At 37.8% G+C, this 19,708-nt stretch overlaps 1 protein-coding gene across 2 annotated transcripts in view; it reads right to left on the reverse strand.

Annotated features, from left to right (window-relative positions):
* Positions 1-1,902: 1,902 nt before the first annotated feature.
* The window catches only part of MTNR1A (melatonin receptor 1A), a 58,553-nt gene continuing 40,747 nt past the window's right edge, over positions 1,903-19,708 (reverse strand). The window contains exons 1-2 of one of the 2 annotated variants that reach the window (XM_086746823.1): positions 9,494-9,613; positions 1,903-2,771 (exon numbers count right to left, since the gene is read on the reverse strand). In XM_086746823.1, coding sequence (XP_086602949.1) covers positions 1,903-2,637 — 735 coding nt within the window. In that variant the 5' untranslated portion in view covers positions 2,638-2,771; positions 9,494-9,613. Of the gene's footprint in view, positions 2,772-9,493; positions 9,614-19,708 lie in introns of those variants that run through there. The other variant, XM_086746822.1, reaches the window with a different exon arrangement.

Here is a 19,708-nt window from a genome sequence, read left to right on the forward strand (position 1 = left end):
TTCTGTTGTCAACTTGACATGAGGCACCTATTTTTAAGGTAAGAAACTGGCCAGTTGATGAAGTGTCAGTAGGATTTTCAAGTAAATATGAATCTGTTCCCTTTTAGTTAATTATTAAGTCAAGAGTACATTAAACTATCATCCAAGAAAGGTGAAATGCTGTTAGATTTGTATGCAGTTTAAGGAATTATGTAACATAGAGTGACAGTTTGTTTTTAAGACATATAAGCTCAAGAAAATCTCCAGTACAGCAAGTAATAACTTAAATGAACTGTTTAGGTAAAGTCCAGGTTTTAATATAGATTAACAGAAGTCTGATGGCTATTCAGAAGCTCTTAGTCCAGTTGAAATGATTGGAATTGGCTTGGAAAAGCTCAAGCGTACTTGAACGGCAGTGTAGGTATTAATACTTGTGCATTAAAAGGTATGATAGCTGGAGTATTGTTCCAGAACTAAATGCTCCTTCTTTTTAAGGTCAATTTGAAGGTGAATCCTATTGTTTGGAATAGCTTTTCTCCATGAGAGGACTTAATTATAAACAGAGATTCATTGTTGGAAGAGACAGCCTGTCTAGCTATTCTTCCTCACTTCACAGCGTGCTTCGCCTCACTGGAGAGGTGCCTGCTATCTGTGGAAAGCCCACGTAGCAGGTCCTGTCCTGAGAGTCACAAGCTCTTCCTTGTACCAGTGTCATAAGTAGTATCTTCTCTTTTCTGTTATTTAAAAATGCCTAATTGTTCTAGGCTATTACACTATGTCCATCATTGTGGTAAACACCTAATTATTATTTTGAAAAGCTTATCTGTGGCAGATTACAAAATGACCTATAGTCACAGGATATTCTCAGGAGATCAAGTTGAGAAAGATGTTAAATTCTCATCCTGTAAATATTTCTCATTTCCCAGGGTTTCATGAGGTTAAGATTCCACTATTCAGACAAAACTGTTATCCTCACCCACTGTCCCTCTTAAATGCATTAATCTTCTCAGAGTGGTTTAGAACATCTGTGCTGTACACAAGTGAGAACAATCTTTCCTTGCTTATGTTTCTAGGAGGTGTTTCTCTAGAAACGCCTCTGGGGCACTTCCTGATTTCGTAAATTACTGTCTCTTCAGAAAGAATGATGGTTTATATTTCTCTTCCCACCCCTCCTACACTTTTTTCATGCCCAAACGGCTTGAGCTGATGAATCATGGGTCTTTTCTTTCTTTCTTTCCTTCTTTATCCTTCTGCCTTTACAGCTTTGAAGATAATCAGTCAGGTATATTTCTCATCCTAAAAGCTATTTTAAAATTGAGGAATCAACTGGGAATGCCATTCCTAGAAGGGCTAGTGAGGTTTTATCTCCAAAAAAATGAGTAATTGTGTCCATGTTAGGAGCAAAGCAATATAGGTAGAGGTACTTATCAAAAATCCTAATGAATTTTCAATTACCTTGATTTCTCACTTTACATTTCCTAATATATTTTGTAATGATTTGATTTCATCTTTTAAAATAAGTTCTCAGAGATTTTAGAATCAGGACCATAACCTGGCCAGAAGAAGCAGGCAGAAAGTGGTAGGAGTAGTTTTGTGATTTCTGTTAATGAGCCAGGCAATGCAGATATTTCTGTTTTAATCTCTTTCTAGTTGTTTATCTGCATTTAAGGAAAAGTATCCATGCATAAATTTGTAATTCCTTCAAGGATATAATTGTGTTTTTATACGAGAGATATATACCATTGTATAATAGGATCTGTATGTCAAGGCTCTGTAACTTGAGTTCCCAAATACCATGCAAGGAATTTGATCAAAGTGCTTTCAGTGTAGAAGATATATTTCACTACAATATTTAACAGTAGGTCTAATAAAACAGATACTTTATTTGGATGCTGTTGAGTGACAATAATAACATTCCCATTTTCAGACAGAGTCCACCTTCACTTGGTTGTTGTTTGTAATCAACGGAGAAGGTTTACTTTTCATCCTGTCCCCTGCATCATTAGAACTATCCTGGAAAAAAGCTTTTGCTGTACAAAGAGTGACAATAATTCTCTTGTATTCTCTTCTGAAGTTCTGGTTCAGGAGTCCATATATGATAGCATTAAGGCAGCTGTTGAAATATGCCATGTAATAACTAGATACAAACAACCACTCCGGAATCCTAGGGATTACAGTGCCTGGGTTGACAGCCACAGCAAGGCCTATGAAGTTCAGAGGAGCCCAGCAAACTGCAAACAGTACAAATACCACAAACATGGTTACAAAGTTTCTGAAGTCATGTGGTTTCAGTCTGGGGTTGTTATCTGGTTTAACCCTTCGCCTTACCTGAATAACAAGGATCCATATTCTCAAGTAACAGAAAGTAACTATGGCTATGGGAAGCAGGAAATGGAAAAACACAACTGCTATTGTATACGCTGAGCTCACAGACTGTGCAAATGTGCACGAGTAAATCCTGGGGTCATACTGTAGTGATCCCACAAACAGGTTGGGCACGATAGCAACAAACGTTAGGACCCAGATAAGAACAACGTAGCACAATGAGTTCTTGTCGCTGTACAGCTTGTCGTACTTGAGACTGTGACAGATATAGCAGTACCGATTGATAGCGATGCCGGTAATATTGAAGATTGATCCAATGACACTTAGGCCCATCAAGAAGCCACTAATCTGGCAGTGAAGGTATCCCAGATTCCATCCGTTGTGAAATACAGACGTGAGGACCAGTGGATATGGGTAGATTGCTACAACCAAGTCTGCAACTGCCAGACTTACAACAAACACATTTCCTGTAAAATAAATATAAAAAGGCAAGTATTAGTTTTCCTTTCACTGTTTTCTGTCACTTCTGCTCTCAATCTATTCATGAGCAGTCTTAGTGGAACACTTGAAATGTAATTTATTCCTGCTTTCTAGATGAAAATTCATTGCCACATATCAGAAATGAGACACTCATTTTTAATCTAAAAATGAAGTAGCTTAACTTAAAGATGCACCTTTTAAAAGAAAACTCCTTTAGAGTTTAATTACTATGACCTTATACTTTTATAATCTCATTAATTTGGAGTCTTCCAATCACACAGACTCAGAATTTATGTTAAATTAAAACATTGATAATTTAAGTCTTGCTTTGGTTTTAAATATAGTCTCTCTTGAAAAATCAGAAGAAATAATATGATTACTAATAAATTTCAAAACATTTACCTTCCATATTTAATTCCCTTTCCCTACATTACCTCTTAACTTTTCCAGTCCTGGAATGAAATGAAAATCTTTTTTTCCATTTCTATTTCAAGCTCACTAATGTGACGTTTAAAGTGCCTCTTTTTAAATCTGCTATCTAGCACTTAACTAAACGATTGCAATTCATATTTCAGAAGTAGCATCTTTGGAATTTTAAGTAAAAATTTCTAAGAGTCTAGCTAAACACAAACTTAGTTGTCTTTCCTAAATTGAGAGTCATTTTTCACTAAAAGCTATGGCACTGGACAGTGACCAAGACAGTTCTCAGAGACTAGTGATGCCACATTTTTCTCTGCCTCCCAACTGGAAAATTAAGCAATGATCCATTCTCTTGGTTCATTTTTTAATTTAAACAAAGGGAGATTCTTTTAGATTGTGCTAATTCTTCATAGAGCTGCTCTCTTTTCCTCAAAGACAATGGAACCTGTCACAACTAAATGTTTCTAATTAATCTTTTGAGCATAGATGATAATTCATTTTTAGTTGCTTAATTGATAACTCATCTGTATGAGTCCCAGTCATTCTAATTTCAAAGAAGAAGGTCACAAGATACATTGGTATAGCTTTTATTCATTTTTTAAAAATAACTACTACATATATTGGCCTAGTCCATATCTACAGAAAGCTGTAAATGTGTATCTATACATACATGTGTGTAGGTATATAAATGCATGTGTATGCATGTATGCATAGATATGCATGTGTCCGAGATTATATTTTGGAATTCTGAGATTATTCACAGAAGATGAAATATGAACTCCTATTGCAACATGTAAGAAAATAGATTTCTAGTTTTAAATGATGAAGAATTTAATTACTAATCCAAAGCAGGCTTGGTGAACTGTTTTACAGGTTTATTTTGAGTAGACAAAATACAAATATATAAAAATAGGTTAAAAGAAAAGGTAAAAGTATCTATGGACCAATAGGGTGTTTTAGCTGCTATAATTCTTGAAACAATACTTTTTTGATATATTAGCTCTGTCCTCGTTCAGCCCCGATCGGGACCAGACTACGCAGACCAGACTACACAGTCTCTCTCTCACTCCCCCCACCCTCCAAGAGAATAGGAGGAGATAACATAAGAAAAATGGCTCGAGGTTTGAGATAAGGACAGGGAGAAAATCCTTAAAGTTACCGTTACGGGCAAAACAGACTCGACTTGGGGAAAACTATTCATTTATTACTAAAACTAGCAGGAGAATGAGACAGGGAACAAGATAACCTCCCCCAATCCCTCCCTCTTCCGAAGCTTAACATTATCTCTACCACCTTCCCCTCCCGAGCGGCACAGGGGGGAAGAGGGAATGGGGGTTGCGGTCAGTTCATCATGCAATGTTTCATGCTGCTGCTTCATCGTCGGGGAAAGAACTCCTTGCATTCCTCCCCTGCTCCAGCATGGGGTCCCTCCCACGGGCTACAGTCCTTCGTGAAACTGATTTGTATGGGTCATCTCTTCCATGGGGTGCAGTCCTTCCAGAACAGCTGCCCCAGCAGGCCCTCCATGGGCCACAGCCACCTTCAGGCCTCCACCTGCCCCAGGGTGGGGTCCTCCACAGGCTGCAGGTGAATCTCTGCCTCTCCGTGGACTTCCATGGGCTGCAGGAGGACAACCTACTCCACCATGGTCATCACCACAGGCTGCAGAGGAATCTTGGCCAGGAGCCGTATTACTCTTCCCCCTCCTTCTTCACCGACCTTGGCATCTGCAGCCATTCCTCACAACAGGCTGGCAGACACCTCTCAGGATCCTTTTTACATCTTATTCACTTCTCATCTCCTCTCCACTTCTTGCAGCCAGGCCGGGCCAAGTAGGGCCCAGTCGGCTGCCCAGCAGGAGGCCAGAGGGTGAGGCCTGCAAGGCCCACAAGGTTTGTGCCTCCCCCTCTCTGCCCCTACTCAGCTGCTTCACATCTCCCTCTTTTTTTTTTTTTTTTTTCCTGTTTTCCCCTTCTTAAATATGTTATCGAAGAGGCATTATCACAGGACATCTGCTACCAGTTGGCTCCGCCTTGGCCAGCAGCAGGTCCGCCTTAGGCCCGGCCGAGTCCACTGAACAAAGGGGAAAAACTTCTAGCAGTTTCCTACGGAAGCTACCACTGTAGCCCCCCCTCACCAACAAAAACCAGAACAATCTCAAACATATTCTCTCACTAATCTTATGCTTTAAATGGCCAGGTAGAAGTACTACATTTGCAAACACGTACGGAGAAGAACAGAAATTATCTTGCTCAGGATGTTACTAATTCTCTTTTGTTTAAATTTTGACACATGTATGAAGTACCATATTTGATATTTGTACTGATGGCAACTGAGACAAATGGCCTCAGTTAAAAGTTTGCTACGCTAGTTTTCATAGATTTTGTATCTGGATTTATAAAATGATGGTGGCTTGTAGTTGTTTCTTCTTTTGCCTGAGAATTCACTGCCAGACTGAAATATGCTTATCCTGAAGGCTTTGGCAGAATTCCAGATCACTTCAGCACAAATAGAAGAGCTCCTTTAAGCAGAAGACAAGGGAAAAAAACATTGCTTTCAGAATTTACCCTTGACACAGTGCCAAATGATACCAGAATGGTTAAAGAGACTATATGTAACTCAGAGATCTGTGTTTTTCTTATGAAGCGAGAAGTGGAAAGTTACTCTTGGCAGGTTTTTTTCCCCACCTAGAATATTGCAGCTTTGATGAAATGGCCCCATCTCAACCTTCTCTCTCTGTCATCCACTGAAACCTCTACTGATGCTTTTCCATTGATATTGCTAATATTATCATTATTTACACAATTGAACCAAAGGGTTCAGTTTATAACAATAAAGTTAGAAGTGTGCAGGAGTTTTCCCTTTGTTGAAAGAAGACAGGTGGTATGATTTTCTCTGAATAGTTTTAGTAACCCTGTGCTTTGGAAACAACAGAATCTAGGAAGAGTAAGCGCTCTGTCTCTGAATTTCCAAATGTGGAGGCCAAATTTCAGGCTTCCACAAACTGATGTGCCATGGTTGTCCCAGATTATCTTCTCAGTGGGCTGCTGTAGAGTGACAAACTGGAAGTCTTGGAAATAAGAGCTGTTTCATATGGAAATTTGAGGCTATCCTGGGACCCTGTCTTTTAAAAAAATCATGAGCTTGGAAATCAAGTCCCAGGCTGGTAGCTCACGGTTAGCATGTCAGCTGGATGACCAAAGCATTGGGCTAGAAACTGTCTGGAAAACAGATACCTGCTTAGACAAAGGAATTTTAACCTGCCTTTTAGGAAGGGTTATCTTCAAACTTGAGTTCAGATACGTTTTCATTGTGAGCACAGAAACTTTGTCGTTAAAATAGAATAGAAAATTCAAGTAAAAATGTATTTGGGATTAGTATGTTTGTTCTATATTTTGAGGTTCATTGTTTCAGACTCAAGTATGATCTAAAATGATGTTGAGCTTTCATAGATGTCCCATCCCTGGAAACATTCAAGGCCAGGTTGGATGGGGCTCTGAGCAACCTGATCTGGTTGGAGATGTCTCTGCTCCTCGCAGGGTGGTTGGACTAGATGACTTTTAGTGGTCCCTTCCCACACAAACTATTCTATGATTCTAATAATATACAATTTAGAAATATGATGCTAGAATTAGGTACCCACCATTAGTGGAAAATATTGATATTTTACGAAATTCTCATCTACTGCATATGGCATATTATGAAATTAAACTCTTATGTTTGTGGAACACTTGGTATTGTAGAAGTGAATACCATAAAAAAAAGATATAGGAAAAATTAATTTTTATCTTCCTTACCTTTTATTTCTTGACTTATATCTAAGTCAAATAAATTTTAATAAATTTAAGCAGATGTTGTGCTATGGATGTATGTGGGAATAAAATCTGCTGGTAACCAACTTTAGCAGGCTATGCTTTAGATGCTGTCTAAAGCAATGTTGCATTAAATATTTTCACCACCCTTACTGAAAAAGACACCTTTCTGCTTAGCAAATACATAACAACATTAGACCTACCTGCTGAATAAAAATCTGCATTGAAGCAACAGAAAACAAACAAGTGTTCTCCGAGACAATTTGACTTTTCCAAGAGTAAAATACAACATAACTTGAGAGTAAAAACTGTGACCCTGACAAATTATTAAAAAAAATACTTATGGGATTAATTGTCATGATGCCAAAATGAATATAAGAGCATCAAATAACATCTACATGACGTAGTTGTATAAGTAGCAACTTGTATTGCATAACATATACAAAATACTATTTGGGTTGTTATTCACTAGACTTATTACTAAGTATGTCCTGAAGTTAATGGGAATTAGAAAGTTTCCAGAAATTTCTAGCAACTTAAATAAGTGCAGAGTATTAATGGACAAAAATTACTGTTAGTTTAAGTGGTGCTGAATGCCTCACATAGACTTAGACTGGACGGCTGAGCACTGCGAGCAGATCAGAAAGGACAAATTCTATCTGCAGTTTTAGAAGAACTGAGGGAGATGTAGTCTACAGAGCTCTTTCCTCAAGCGCTGAGACTGTTATTTTAACTCTTCCAAAATATTTACCCTGGGCAAAAAAAAAATGTATTGTAAAAAAAGGTAAACAGTGTTTTAAAGCATTAGAGACTCCAGCTAGAATTTCATGTACTAAGGAAATTTGAATTAATTTTAGAGATTATTTCATTTTGCTGACAACATTGGTAAGGCTACTATTTCTCCTCCTTTTTTTCCAAGATATTTCTGTACCTTTTAATATTGGTTGCTAGGTCACTATTTCTGTTCACCTATTTGAAATTATTTTCTGTATAAATAATGTATTGGCTTATTACAACAAACACTTAACAGACACCATCGTGTTTTCATAACGTTGCTATTTTTATGCATTAGTGCTTCAGGTTGTACCAAATTTAGCTAAGAGGGATTTAAAGTCTTTATGCTAACTGGAGATGCTTTTGCTTTTAAGGTAAGACTAAACAGTACATGCAGCTCTCAATGAAGTCATCTACGAAGCTTTCGTTTCAGTAGCCATCAACTCAAACCTCTAGCGTTTACTTGTTAAGTATATCTTTAAGGAAAGAGGATAGTGTAAACATTTGCAATGTTGAACCAGTTACAAGATCAAACTTAATTTCTAACTAGCAGGTCCATGCCATTCTTATCTACTGCCTTTTTATCCCCTCTTCGATATTGCCAGATATGCTAACAGTAGTTTCTGATTGTTTCATAACTAGGCTTAATTAACAGGATGCTTTTCTATAAATTTAGATTAGGTTTTCTAGAAGTTGTGATGTATTCAAGTATCATATCGCCAAGACTGTTATGTCCACAGTTTTTATATATTTAATGGTATCAGAGTTTTTATTTACTTTTTAAAGCACTGATTTCTGATCACTCTAATACTTCTATTGATTTTCTTCAGGGATAGCTTACTTTTTTTTTTTTTAGCATTTGGAAATGTCTCTCATTAATCAGCCCTTGCTCAGAAAGTTAATCTAGGGTTTTACACTGCTAGCTGAAAACAAGACTAAGATCAGGTGCATGCCAGTGCATGCCTGCAGCAGTAGAAAATTTAACTGTGATACCTCATCGTTATAACTGAGCACAGCATCATAATGACATATTTACATCTAGCAAAAGTGACAGCATTGATAGATAGCTGGCAAAACACCTGGCTGAGAAAAATAGTAACTCCCCTTCACAACCAAACAGTAGGAGTGAGTAAGTCTCTGATTCTAGAACATAAGACATCACATGAAATAAGGCAATGGGCTAGTCTATGAAAAAAGCAAAATTAGAACGCTAAACATAATATTCAATATGATATGCTTCATTTTGCCACTAAGAGTTGACCTTCTTCCTTAGAAAGGCATTTCGTTAGGCCTCTATTTCTTTCATAACTGTTTCCATGCACAAAATGGTGTCTCAATGACAAATATTAACAATAAATTTGTTTCATACTCCAAAAACATTTTTGCACTCTATGTTGCATTCGCACTGATATTTCACTTTTAAAGCATCACAAATGACTAGAAAATCAAGGAGTGAAAGCTGTTTTTGTGACTATCTAATACAAATTGAATAAAATATCCTTGTTCATGTATCTGGAGACAGAGCTTAGCTCTACAGTCTCTGTAACTCTTCTCACTGCAACCTTAACCAGTCATAATGGTTCAAGAAAAAGATTTTTCCATGATCTTTCTAGGATGAATTTAGTATCAGAAAGTTGCTGTACCTGACAGGTTCAAGGATTCCACAGAGGTCATGTGCAGTAAGAATTATGAAATGAAAATACCTGCAAGTGGGGTCAATGACCACTGTTTCTTAGGCAAAATCCCAAAGCCAAGTAAGGTTACCGAGACAAGCAAGCATGCAGACAGTCCCAGCTTCACTGAAGAAAGACTTGAAAGGTTTAAGAAACTAACAGTCCTTGCAGCTCAGCATCAAAATGGCACAAAACAGCTGAGCAAACATGTAGGAATAAATATTACATAAGCTCCAGTTACTCTTGGGAGCTTCATTCACTTTAGAGATCATAATATCAACTCCCTTAGATCTGAAAAGCCTATTTTTAAACTAAAGGCACTATTTATAAACCTGGCCTGAATCAAGAAGTCCACGTGCACATTAAATTTGAATAGCGTGATGGGCCTGTGGGTTTTGCTTCTCATTAGCAAATTAACCCTGATGCTGCAGGCGGTGAAGCAGGGATATTTGAATTTCTTAAAGCCCACAATTAACCTCTTAGCTTTAAGCACATGTAGGTAAACTTTCCTTTTCCTTTTCCTTTTAAGTAAAAAAAAAAAAGAAAAAAGACCTTGTATTATTTAGCAATTTTCTTAAAACCTTATTCAAATGTACACCTCTCTCACATAATAGAAGGGATTTTCAGACCCTCTGTCATCTAGTTGGGACACTAATGAAACCAGCTGTGTAATTACAGACATGGCAATTGCCTACAGCTGTAATGATGTCAGGCAGGTAGCTTGCTAGCGCTGAGGAGAGATTATTAAATATTTATGGTCTGAACTAATTTATAATCTTACTAAGGTAGAGATTCCGAGTGTCATAGATTAGTTCAAATACTGCAATGGCCTAATTAATCTCAACTTTTAACTGCAGTTGATAGAAATTCAGGGTGCTGAATTTTACAGGTCTGGACAGCTGGAGAGCTACGTAACAGTATACTTGAGAGATATGGAAGAATAGATTTGTTAAGCACCATGTTATCAGAATAATCCATATTGTAATACTTTGTTCCAGTATGCTGCAAGTTAAAGAAAATGTGACATAATCAGCACAACATAAATGAAAGATCATACTGATGCACTCTGAAAATAAAATATTATACTGTATTTAGAGTATAAGAATTATCATACCAAAACTTCCAGTGAAGCTGCAGCAATGATTTAATTTGAAATGCCTATGCCATCTTCTGGCCAAGAAAATTAAATGCATGAAAGAGTAATTGGCAGAAAATGGCAGTGAGGAGTTATATAATGCTCAGAATAAAGGAATGGAGGATTTTGGTGTCGGATCCAAGTTGACTGTAGCCAAACAGTATGTAGATGTGATTAAGTAGTTTTGCAGATATGCCAAATGGCATATGGTTTTCTGTGACCTTATCACCTACCATCTTTTTCTGCAGTCCCATGGCACACGTGTGAGCGAGACAGTTACTGCTCTCCTTCTTACAATCTAAAAATATTTGTCAGTGCTATTTTGGGTGGTTCAGTCATGAGAGGAAAGTGATGTGAGTTTTACTGTCAGGCAGAGAAAGGAATTGAATCCATATGCCAGACGAGTGCTACAGACTTGGGGATGTACCTTGCCCCTGGCAGTTTTGTATGACATGTCAGGGTTGCTTTGAAAATGTCTCTTGTATTGGACCTCTCACATGATAGGAGTGCTTAGTTTGTACTAGGCACTAGATTTAGTAGGTGCATGGGGTATTTAGTATCTCAGTACTGGCAAAACTGAGGTATTTCTGTGTATGCCAAGAAGCGTAATGCTATCCACTGGATGAATTTATGTGACATGAAATATAAAGCACCTGAGAAAAGCAGCAGTAAAGAGAAGGCCTAGACTACCATTGCATATCTAGGCACCTAATGTAGGACTACATAGGAGTTGACTGAAGATCTTCCATGGACCTAAACTTAAAAATCTAGAGGTGATCAGAGTTGGGGTCTTTTTAAAGAATTTTCAAGAACGGCAGTTTTAAAGAAGACTTTAAGTAATAGCAGTCGGAACTACCAGTGAACCTCAAGACACACTCATCTTTCTGTTACATTATGCAGTGCCATTAAATATTTTGCTTTGAAACTCAACACAGTAGGTTCATGTCCAAGACATTTCACTTCAGAAGCAGCAGGAAACTGAACAAGACTTCTGTTCTTTTATGAAAACCTCTAAAATTTTATCAGAGTAATATCTAGCTAACATGTATTTACTTTGGTAACAAGATTGTATTAAACTGGCACCGTCATACAGTTCTGCAGTTTTATAAATACAAAATAATACAGAAACAATAGATGAAAGTGATTCTTGTTAAACAAGTAATCCTGAAATCGAACTTTTCCATTTTTTTTAAACACTTCATTGACAAATTGCCAGTAAAAGCTGATAGAATAAACAGTTTAATTGCTGTTTGACAGAAGTTTGAAGTGCCATATGCATATTTCCTGATACTCAGAATGAATACTGCTGTAATTACGCACCCCTTTGAGTGTGTACATATATGTTTTTTTTCAGCTTTATTGGCGTTTTCCACCAAAATTCGAAGTCATGACAGCTAATCAAGTCAGATGTAATTCTGTTTAAATCATTCTTAACTCAGGCTCTGTTTGTCCATGCAAACAACAGTGAACCAAGATATAACATAAAATATCAAGAAGGCTTGTAATGACATCAAAGTGAATTAACAAATCCTGCTGTCTTGCAGGTGGACGTTAGAAACCAGTGTAGGCAGATGTAGTGGTGTATGTCTCGAGTTCTGTGACCCTGTTTTTGGCTCTGGTATCTGCCCAGACTGTTCTTTCTACAGTTCACTGGGCTGATGTGTTTTCAGGGTCAGCCCCTCTACCATGATGACAATATTTCAGGGATCAAAGAGATTTGCCTGAGTAACTTACCCACTTTTACAGAAGGGAATTATATTACCACTTCTGATTTGATCTTTTCTATCTCTAATTTCTATGATTCATTTGAGAGGGAAAAAATCCTGTGGAACAGCCTGTTTCCAACAAGGTATTGCCTAGAAGTTACAGAACACTAAAGCTGTCATCACAGTTCAGCAAGCTGTAGGAAACCGATTAGAATAACAATACTGCTGATGTCAGAGGATCACGCTACTGAACTGCATCGCAGCAGAATCAGAGTAAGAGTACTTTTTTCCCCCTTCAACTATATTTGCATTAGACACTGGAAATAAATGGAAGGACAAAAATGATACTATCACAGTAATATCACAACTCAGATAACTACAACTAATAATACAGTTCAGAGACTAAAACAAATGAAAGGGGAAAAGCAGGAAAAGGCAGAGGGATGCTTGTGAAATAAAATTATGTGTTGTATTTGAACAAAATCTCATATATCAGTTAGGATCGGTGCCAGAAAATGAGAAGATAAAGCCCATTCTCTTTTGAGTTCTAATATGCATTTTGAGAAAACAAGTAGAACAAAACATGAGAATGAAGGTGCAACCACATAACCAACAGCAGACTTGTGTACTGCATATAATATTGCAAACATGAAATCCCTTTCCTGAATCTCTTCGAAAGTCACAGTTTTATGTAACAGAATTTTGTATCTGAGTTTGTCCATAAAATTATTCATGGGAAGAAAAAGAAGTTAAAATATTTCAAGAGCATAAAATCATCAATTTTTTTTCTGTTATGACTAATAATAGTATAGATGGTCATTCAACCAATCCACATTTAACTACAGAGTTCACAGTAGACAGCAAAGCTAATGGAATTAGTTCTTAAAACAATCTTCCCAGTTCTTTCTCCTAAAATCATCAATGGTAGAATATCTGCCAAGAAACTAGAAAATAGCACTACTGAAAATATCACTCATACATAGTTAAACAGGTGTATTTACTCTCTCTTCTTCTATCCATTCTCTATTTCTCCATTCCTTTTCTTCCTTCCCGTATTTATTCCATCACCACGTGTTTTCTCTCCTTACCCTTTTATAACCCAAAATATTATACATTTCTGACAGAAGCCTTTTTCCTCCCTTCTTTCGCCTCCTTTCCTCTCTTTGTTTGTCCCAGGTTCCTTTAAAAAGGTGAAAAGACACAGAAGACTATAATATTACATTCCCATCTTAGCAGTTTACTCATTTTTAGGGGATATTCCATTGTGTCATTATCAAAAACCCAGCTGCCTCCAGTTCTTCCTTTCGTACTGTGAATTCACTAGAATGACTGCTATTTTAAATGCAATATCAGTGGGGTCTATTGATGAAAGCAACAGATAGTATGACTCTTCTGTAGCATCAGAAATCCATTTAACACTGGAAACGATAAGAAGGACAAAGAAGTGGAACTTGTATACGCATGACAGCAAGGCCAGGGATCTTAAAACCTGTGTTCTCTAATGTTTATCTGATCCTTCTTATGGAAAAAAAAATGGGAAAACAACAACTCTGGATTAAGAGAGTGAAGACCCCATGATGTGTAGTTCCTTTCCTCTATAAAAGGTTTTATAAACCCTGAGAAATTTACTCCAGCTATTGGACCAAAATAGACTGTTCTAGTCCAACACTGGAACACCTACACTATTCTCCAGTGCCTGTGTATATCCACAGCCTGCCAGGAGAATCCCTTTCCTAGCACGTGCCTTCGTAATTTGGTGAGCACCCACAATAACTGCGGGGTCCTGCACCTGCCACACTGAAGTGAAAGTATGGTAAGAAATACAAATTACACCTAAACTGGTTACACTGAGTGTCAATCAAATTCAAAATATGACAAAGCAACAATTTAGGTTTCAGATAACTTTCTTAGAGCATGTCAGTGTGAGAAATCTAGTCAGGATTGCTGCAGCAAGCAATTAAAATGATAGCCCTGACAATTTGAGTGTGTCAAAAGCTTAGAAGCATTAGTATATTTTCCACCTTTGCATTATTTAAAATAGCATGGATTTAGATAGATGATACAGGACAGATTTATAAGAAATTAAGAAAGTAGGTAGCTTATTAATTATTGCCTTGATTCATACAAGTAATTAATTATCACATTTTAACACCTGTACAGTATAGTTGACTCAGAAACAATGGGGTTTTGCATATATTACATGTGCATTTTAAAATAGCTTGCTGATAAAACTTCAGGCTACAGTTGAAATTTTATATTAGTGGAGAAGGAATGAAGACATTGTATTTCAATTTGTATCAAAAAGTTGGGAGAAATATATAATTTCTCTGCATGTAAACTTTTTTCTTTTGTTTTCCTAAGGATCTAATTTCTAGTGCTCTAACAGAACTAAAATGGATTTGGAGAAAATTTTCTCAGTTTTCTAAGGCTATCCCCATTGCTAGTAGCAACCTATAGAGATCTAAGATAAACTTTAACATTTATAACATTTGAATGAACACAAAAATATTTTCATTTATTTTAAGGCTTCTCAGGATTCTTATCTTTGTACAATTTAGTTTCTTCATTACAAAAGCAACTAGCAGTACAGATAAAATAACAGGGACAAATGAACTGTAAAGAATGTATAGAACTTAAAAAAATGTTCTTAAGTCATTATTTCTTTAATTCTTTAGACTAAAAGACATGAGAATTTTTTTTTTCAGAAAACATTCTCTTTTCTATTTAGAAGGCATTCTATTTTTCTACTGTTTAAGCATAAACTTTCTGTTTATCAACAAATGGAGTTGAAGGAAAATGAGGCTGTGGCACTAGCTAATAGGAAAGAAATATATAAATGCTGTTGACTTTTAGTACCTGCATATGTCTTCAGAACTTGTCACTCAGGGTTCTTACCTGTAGCACCAGAAAAATCTGTCCAGTACAAAGAAATAAATTACTGAAACCAATACTTGCTGGCAAAATTATTGGATTTTGTATTATGGTAATTTCAGTACAGTAGCATTTAAAAGTTGTGTTATGATATCTCATCTGAAGTATTTGTACCCATTGATTTTTGTTATGACTCAGAAATATCCTAACTGCTGCACTTGAGAATCCAAACACAATTTGTAAAATCAAGTTCAATACCTCTAGTGTAAAAAATGTGAACTCTTTCTTTGTGTGAAAATAAAATAGATTTGGAAAACTATACCATCAATATAATCTTAGTCTCATAATATTATGTATATAATATTTTGGCTGTTGGAACTCCTTTGCTTTTTTAATGAGTATTTTTTCTCTTATACTCCTTTCTATCTTTGTTTAAATGTTAGAGAGAATCCTACAAAAAAAGCTTTTAAGCAAGCTGAAAAGCTAAATATAGGCAGCTAAAGTTAGTATCCTTTTAAATATTTAGTAAAAACTTTGCCTGTTCTCCCTTTGAACCTTACTCCTGAGTTCTTAATCTTTTTTTAGGTACAGATTTTTAGTGTGCCAACATACTTCATTATGTAACAAAATTTGACAAACCAGAAGTCAACACTTCTGCTTAGGAAACTAAAAATAAAGAAGGCACCCAAAGAAAGGTGGGATAATTATCTCAATTAATATTATAATTTCCAGAATCTGTATGCTGAAAAGATGCCAGAAAGAAAAGGTTCTGTACAGTCAAAGATATGGTGTATTTATACTGTGTTGCAAAACCTGACATGAAGTTTATTATGAAAAGGATTTAGTGGTGAGCAAGTGGTGATGCAGCCTTAGCTTCAGACAGCACTGAACGGTCCCTTTGCTTTTCTTTACTTTGGTCTATTAGTGAATGATCGCCTCATTTTTTAAACATTATCCTTGTAAAATGTTCTACAGGTGCCTGAATGCTACAAGGAGGGGAAAAGTCTTTCACATGTCAGATAAAGCCTCCTAGATTTTCTTACTTTAGTTTCAGAAACACCTGTATTTAGCTTTGTAGGTGAAAAGATTCCTTCAACAGTTTTGAAAGACAGCTTGAGCTCCTCAGAGAGCCACTTCAGCCGTTTCCATGTATAAGCACAAAAATGTCTGCTTTAGCAGATAAGTGTATTTTGTAAAGTAACAGCAGAAGGGCTTCCCCAAAAGATCTGAAAATTCTTCACTCCTTCAAAACATATGTAATCCCAGACTAACAGCCTTCATTTCTGTGAAGTAAAACTGGTCAGTCCATGATACAGAAGGAACTATTTTGGTAATGTGTAAAAAACCTCCTTCAAATTCTTTCATTGAAATTGTGTGTCACTTGCAACCACTGATTGGTAACAGCAGTATTTCCTGTGATTATATTCATTTCCTGATAGACTTGAATTCATATTTTAGGGAAGTCCAAGAGGATTTTTTTAATATAAATTCCAGTATCTGGAATGGGACAGTGTCAGTTCTTTATGATATTTTTAGGTATATTTTATTAACATGGTCAAGCTTCCTGTAAATTTGATGTGGCAGAATGTTAAGCTGGTCAAAGCTTTAAAATAGATCAATTAACCTTCTCCTTACAGTGAGCTCGATGAAGAAAACCATTCAAGACAGAGAAGAACAAAAATAAACCAGTTTCTCCCTGCCTTTTTTGTACTTTCAAGGCAGATCCTTTCTTCCAGGATTTGTTTCAGTCAGTTCAAGGACTTTGATGGTCTCCTGTGGTCCTCTTCTCCTCATTTCTCAGGCCTGATCTGTTTTATATTCTCATCCATCTCAGTCCCTGCTGTAGCTCCAAGCTGTCGTCTTCTTCATGCCTTCCTGTGCCTGGTCTTCCTCTTGGACAGTGCTTACTTTTATTGACCTTGCTCAGCTGCTTCAGAGGGAGAAAGTCATCTCTCCTTTCTTCTGAGGGATCAACCTCACCCAGATATGCCTTTACTCACAGAATGTAGCACAAAGAGTAGGAAAAAAGGAAACGCACACGTTTAGTCAGACTTAAGGGAGAGAAGAATAGCAAACTTTTAATCTTCAAGACAATTCCTGAAAATGTCTCTTTTAAGTCTTAAAAACCTATGCCAAACTGCCAAGTCAAACAAATGAATAAACACATCCAACCTTTTTCTTCCAGGATAAGAAGAAACTTAGTTATATGAGATTTTCAGTAGATTTATAACGGTCAATAAATGTACAAAGCACAGGAGCACGTTCAGCAGTGCTGACTGAGTATCTACCTAAGCTTGGTCACCAAACCTTTCCTCTGATGATTAATTGTCTGAACATCAGGTCAAGACCATATCACTGAGAAGCAAGCATTGCTCAAAATAAGAACTTATTCCACATTGCTGAACATGTCTCTGGAGTGGGAAGAATAGGGGGTAAAATAGACAGTAAAAGTGAGAACACGGCAAAACTTCTTCATATCACTGGAAACTGACGCAAATGAAAAAAAAAACACTGGAAGAGAATGAGAGTCCTAGTGTAGGGAGAAAAGATTTTGCCACAAAGGAGTATTTTCTTCTGGAGCAAATATATTAAATTTAAATTACAGGTGCTAAAGGGGAAAATAATATGGCAGTTTTCCTTAGTGAGTGGTCCCTTTTAGTAAATCTCTACAGACAGACAGGAGCAGCCTCAATGTCACAAGCTCTGGTCCTCATGGGTGACTTCAACCACCTCGATATCTGTGGGAGGGACAACACAGCAGGGCATAAGCAATCCAGGAAGTTTCTTGAATGTGTGGATAATAATTTCCTTCTTCAAGTGGTAGAGAAGCCAACAAGAAGGGGTGTTATGCTGGACCTTGTTCTCACCAACATGGAGGGGCTGTTAGGGCAGAGAGGAGAGCACACAGCAAACTCACTACCTTGGATTTCAGGAGAACAGATTTTAGACTCTTTAGAGACCTGCTGTGCAGAGTACCATGGGATAAAGCCCTGGAGGGAAGAGAGGCTCAGGAAAACTGGTTAATATTCAAGTATCACCTCCTCCAAGCTCAAGAGCGATGCATCCCAACAAAGAGGAAGTCAGGCAAAAATTCCAGGAGGCCTGCATGGGTGAACAAGTATCTCCTGGACAAACTTAAACACAAAAAGGGAGCCTACAGAGGGTAGAAGCAAGGACAGGTACCCTGGGAGGAACACAGAGAAATTGAGCAGCCAAGGATCAGGTTAGGAAACCTAAAGCCCTGATAGAACTAAATCTGACCAGGGATGTCAAGGGCAACAACAAAAAAAAAAGCTTCTATAGGTACGTTGGAGATAAAAGGAAGACCGCGGAAAATGTGAGCCCTCTCCAGAAGGAAATGGGAGGCCTGGTTACCTAGAATATGGAGAAGACTGATGTATTCAACAACTTTCTGCTTCAGTCTTCTCTGGCAAGGGCTTTAGACACACCACTCAAGTCGCAGAAGGTAAAGGCAGGGACCAGAAGAATGAAGAACTGCCCACTGTAGCAGAAGAGCAGGTTTGAGACCATCAAAGGAACCTAAAGGTGCACAAGTCCATGACACCTGATAAGATGCACCTGCGGGTCCCAAGGAAACTGGCAGATGAAATTGCCAAGCCACTGTCCATCGTATTTAAGAAGCATGGCAGTCCAGTGAGGTTCCTACTGACTGGAAAAGGGGCAACATAACCCCCATTTTTAAAAAGGGGAACAAGGAAGACCCAGGGAACTACAGACCAGTCTGTCTCACCTCTGTGCCTGGCAAGATCATGGAGCAGATTCTCCTAGAAACTACACTAAGGCATACAGAATATAAGGAGATGACTGGTGACAGCCAACATGGCTTTACTAAGGGCAAATTGTGCCTGACCAATTTGGTGTCATTCCACAATGGGATGACAGCGTTGGTGGATAAGGGAAGAGCAACAGATGCCATCTACTTGGACTTGTGCAAAGCATTTGACATCCTTGTCTTTGAACTGGAGAGAAATCGATTTGACAGAGGGACCACTCAGTGGATAAGGAATTGGGTGGATGGCCACACTCAGAGAGTTGTGGTCAACGGCTCGATGACCAAGTGGAGACTAGTGACGAGTGGTGTTCCTCAAGGGTTGTTATTGGGACTGGCACTGTTTAACATCTTTGGTGGCTGGTGACAACCAACATGGCTTCACCAAGGGCAGATCCTGCCTGACCAATTTGGTGGCCTTCTATGATGGGGTGACAGCATCAGTGGACAAGGGACGAGCAACGGATATCATCTACCTGGACTTGTGCAAGGCATTTGACACTGTCCCGGACGACATCCTTCTCTCTAAACTAGAGAGGTATGGGTTTGATGGATGGACCACTCGGTGGATAAGGAGTTGGCTGGATGGCTGCACTCAGAGAGTGGTGGTCAATGGCTCAATGTCCAAGTGGAAACCGGTGACGAGAGGTGTTCCTCAGGGGTCCGTGTTGGGCCTAGCCCTGTTCAACATCTTTTTCGGCGACATGGACAGTGGGATAGAGTGCACCCTAAGCAAGTTCACC

Source organism: Chlamydotis macqueenii, chromosome 4 (assembly GCF_036417535.1).
Source record: "Chlamydotis macqueenii isolate bChlMac1 chromosome 4, bChlMac1.mat, whole genome shotgun sequence".
Taxonomy (NCBI): Eukaryota; Metazoa; Chordata; class Aves; order Otidiformes; family Otididae; genus Chlamydotis; species Chlamydotis macqueenii.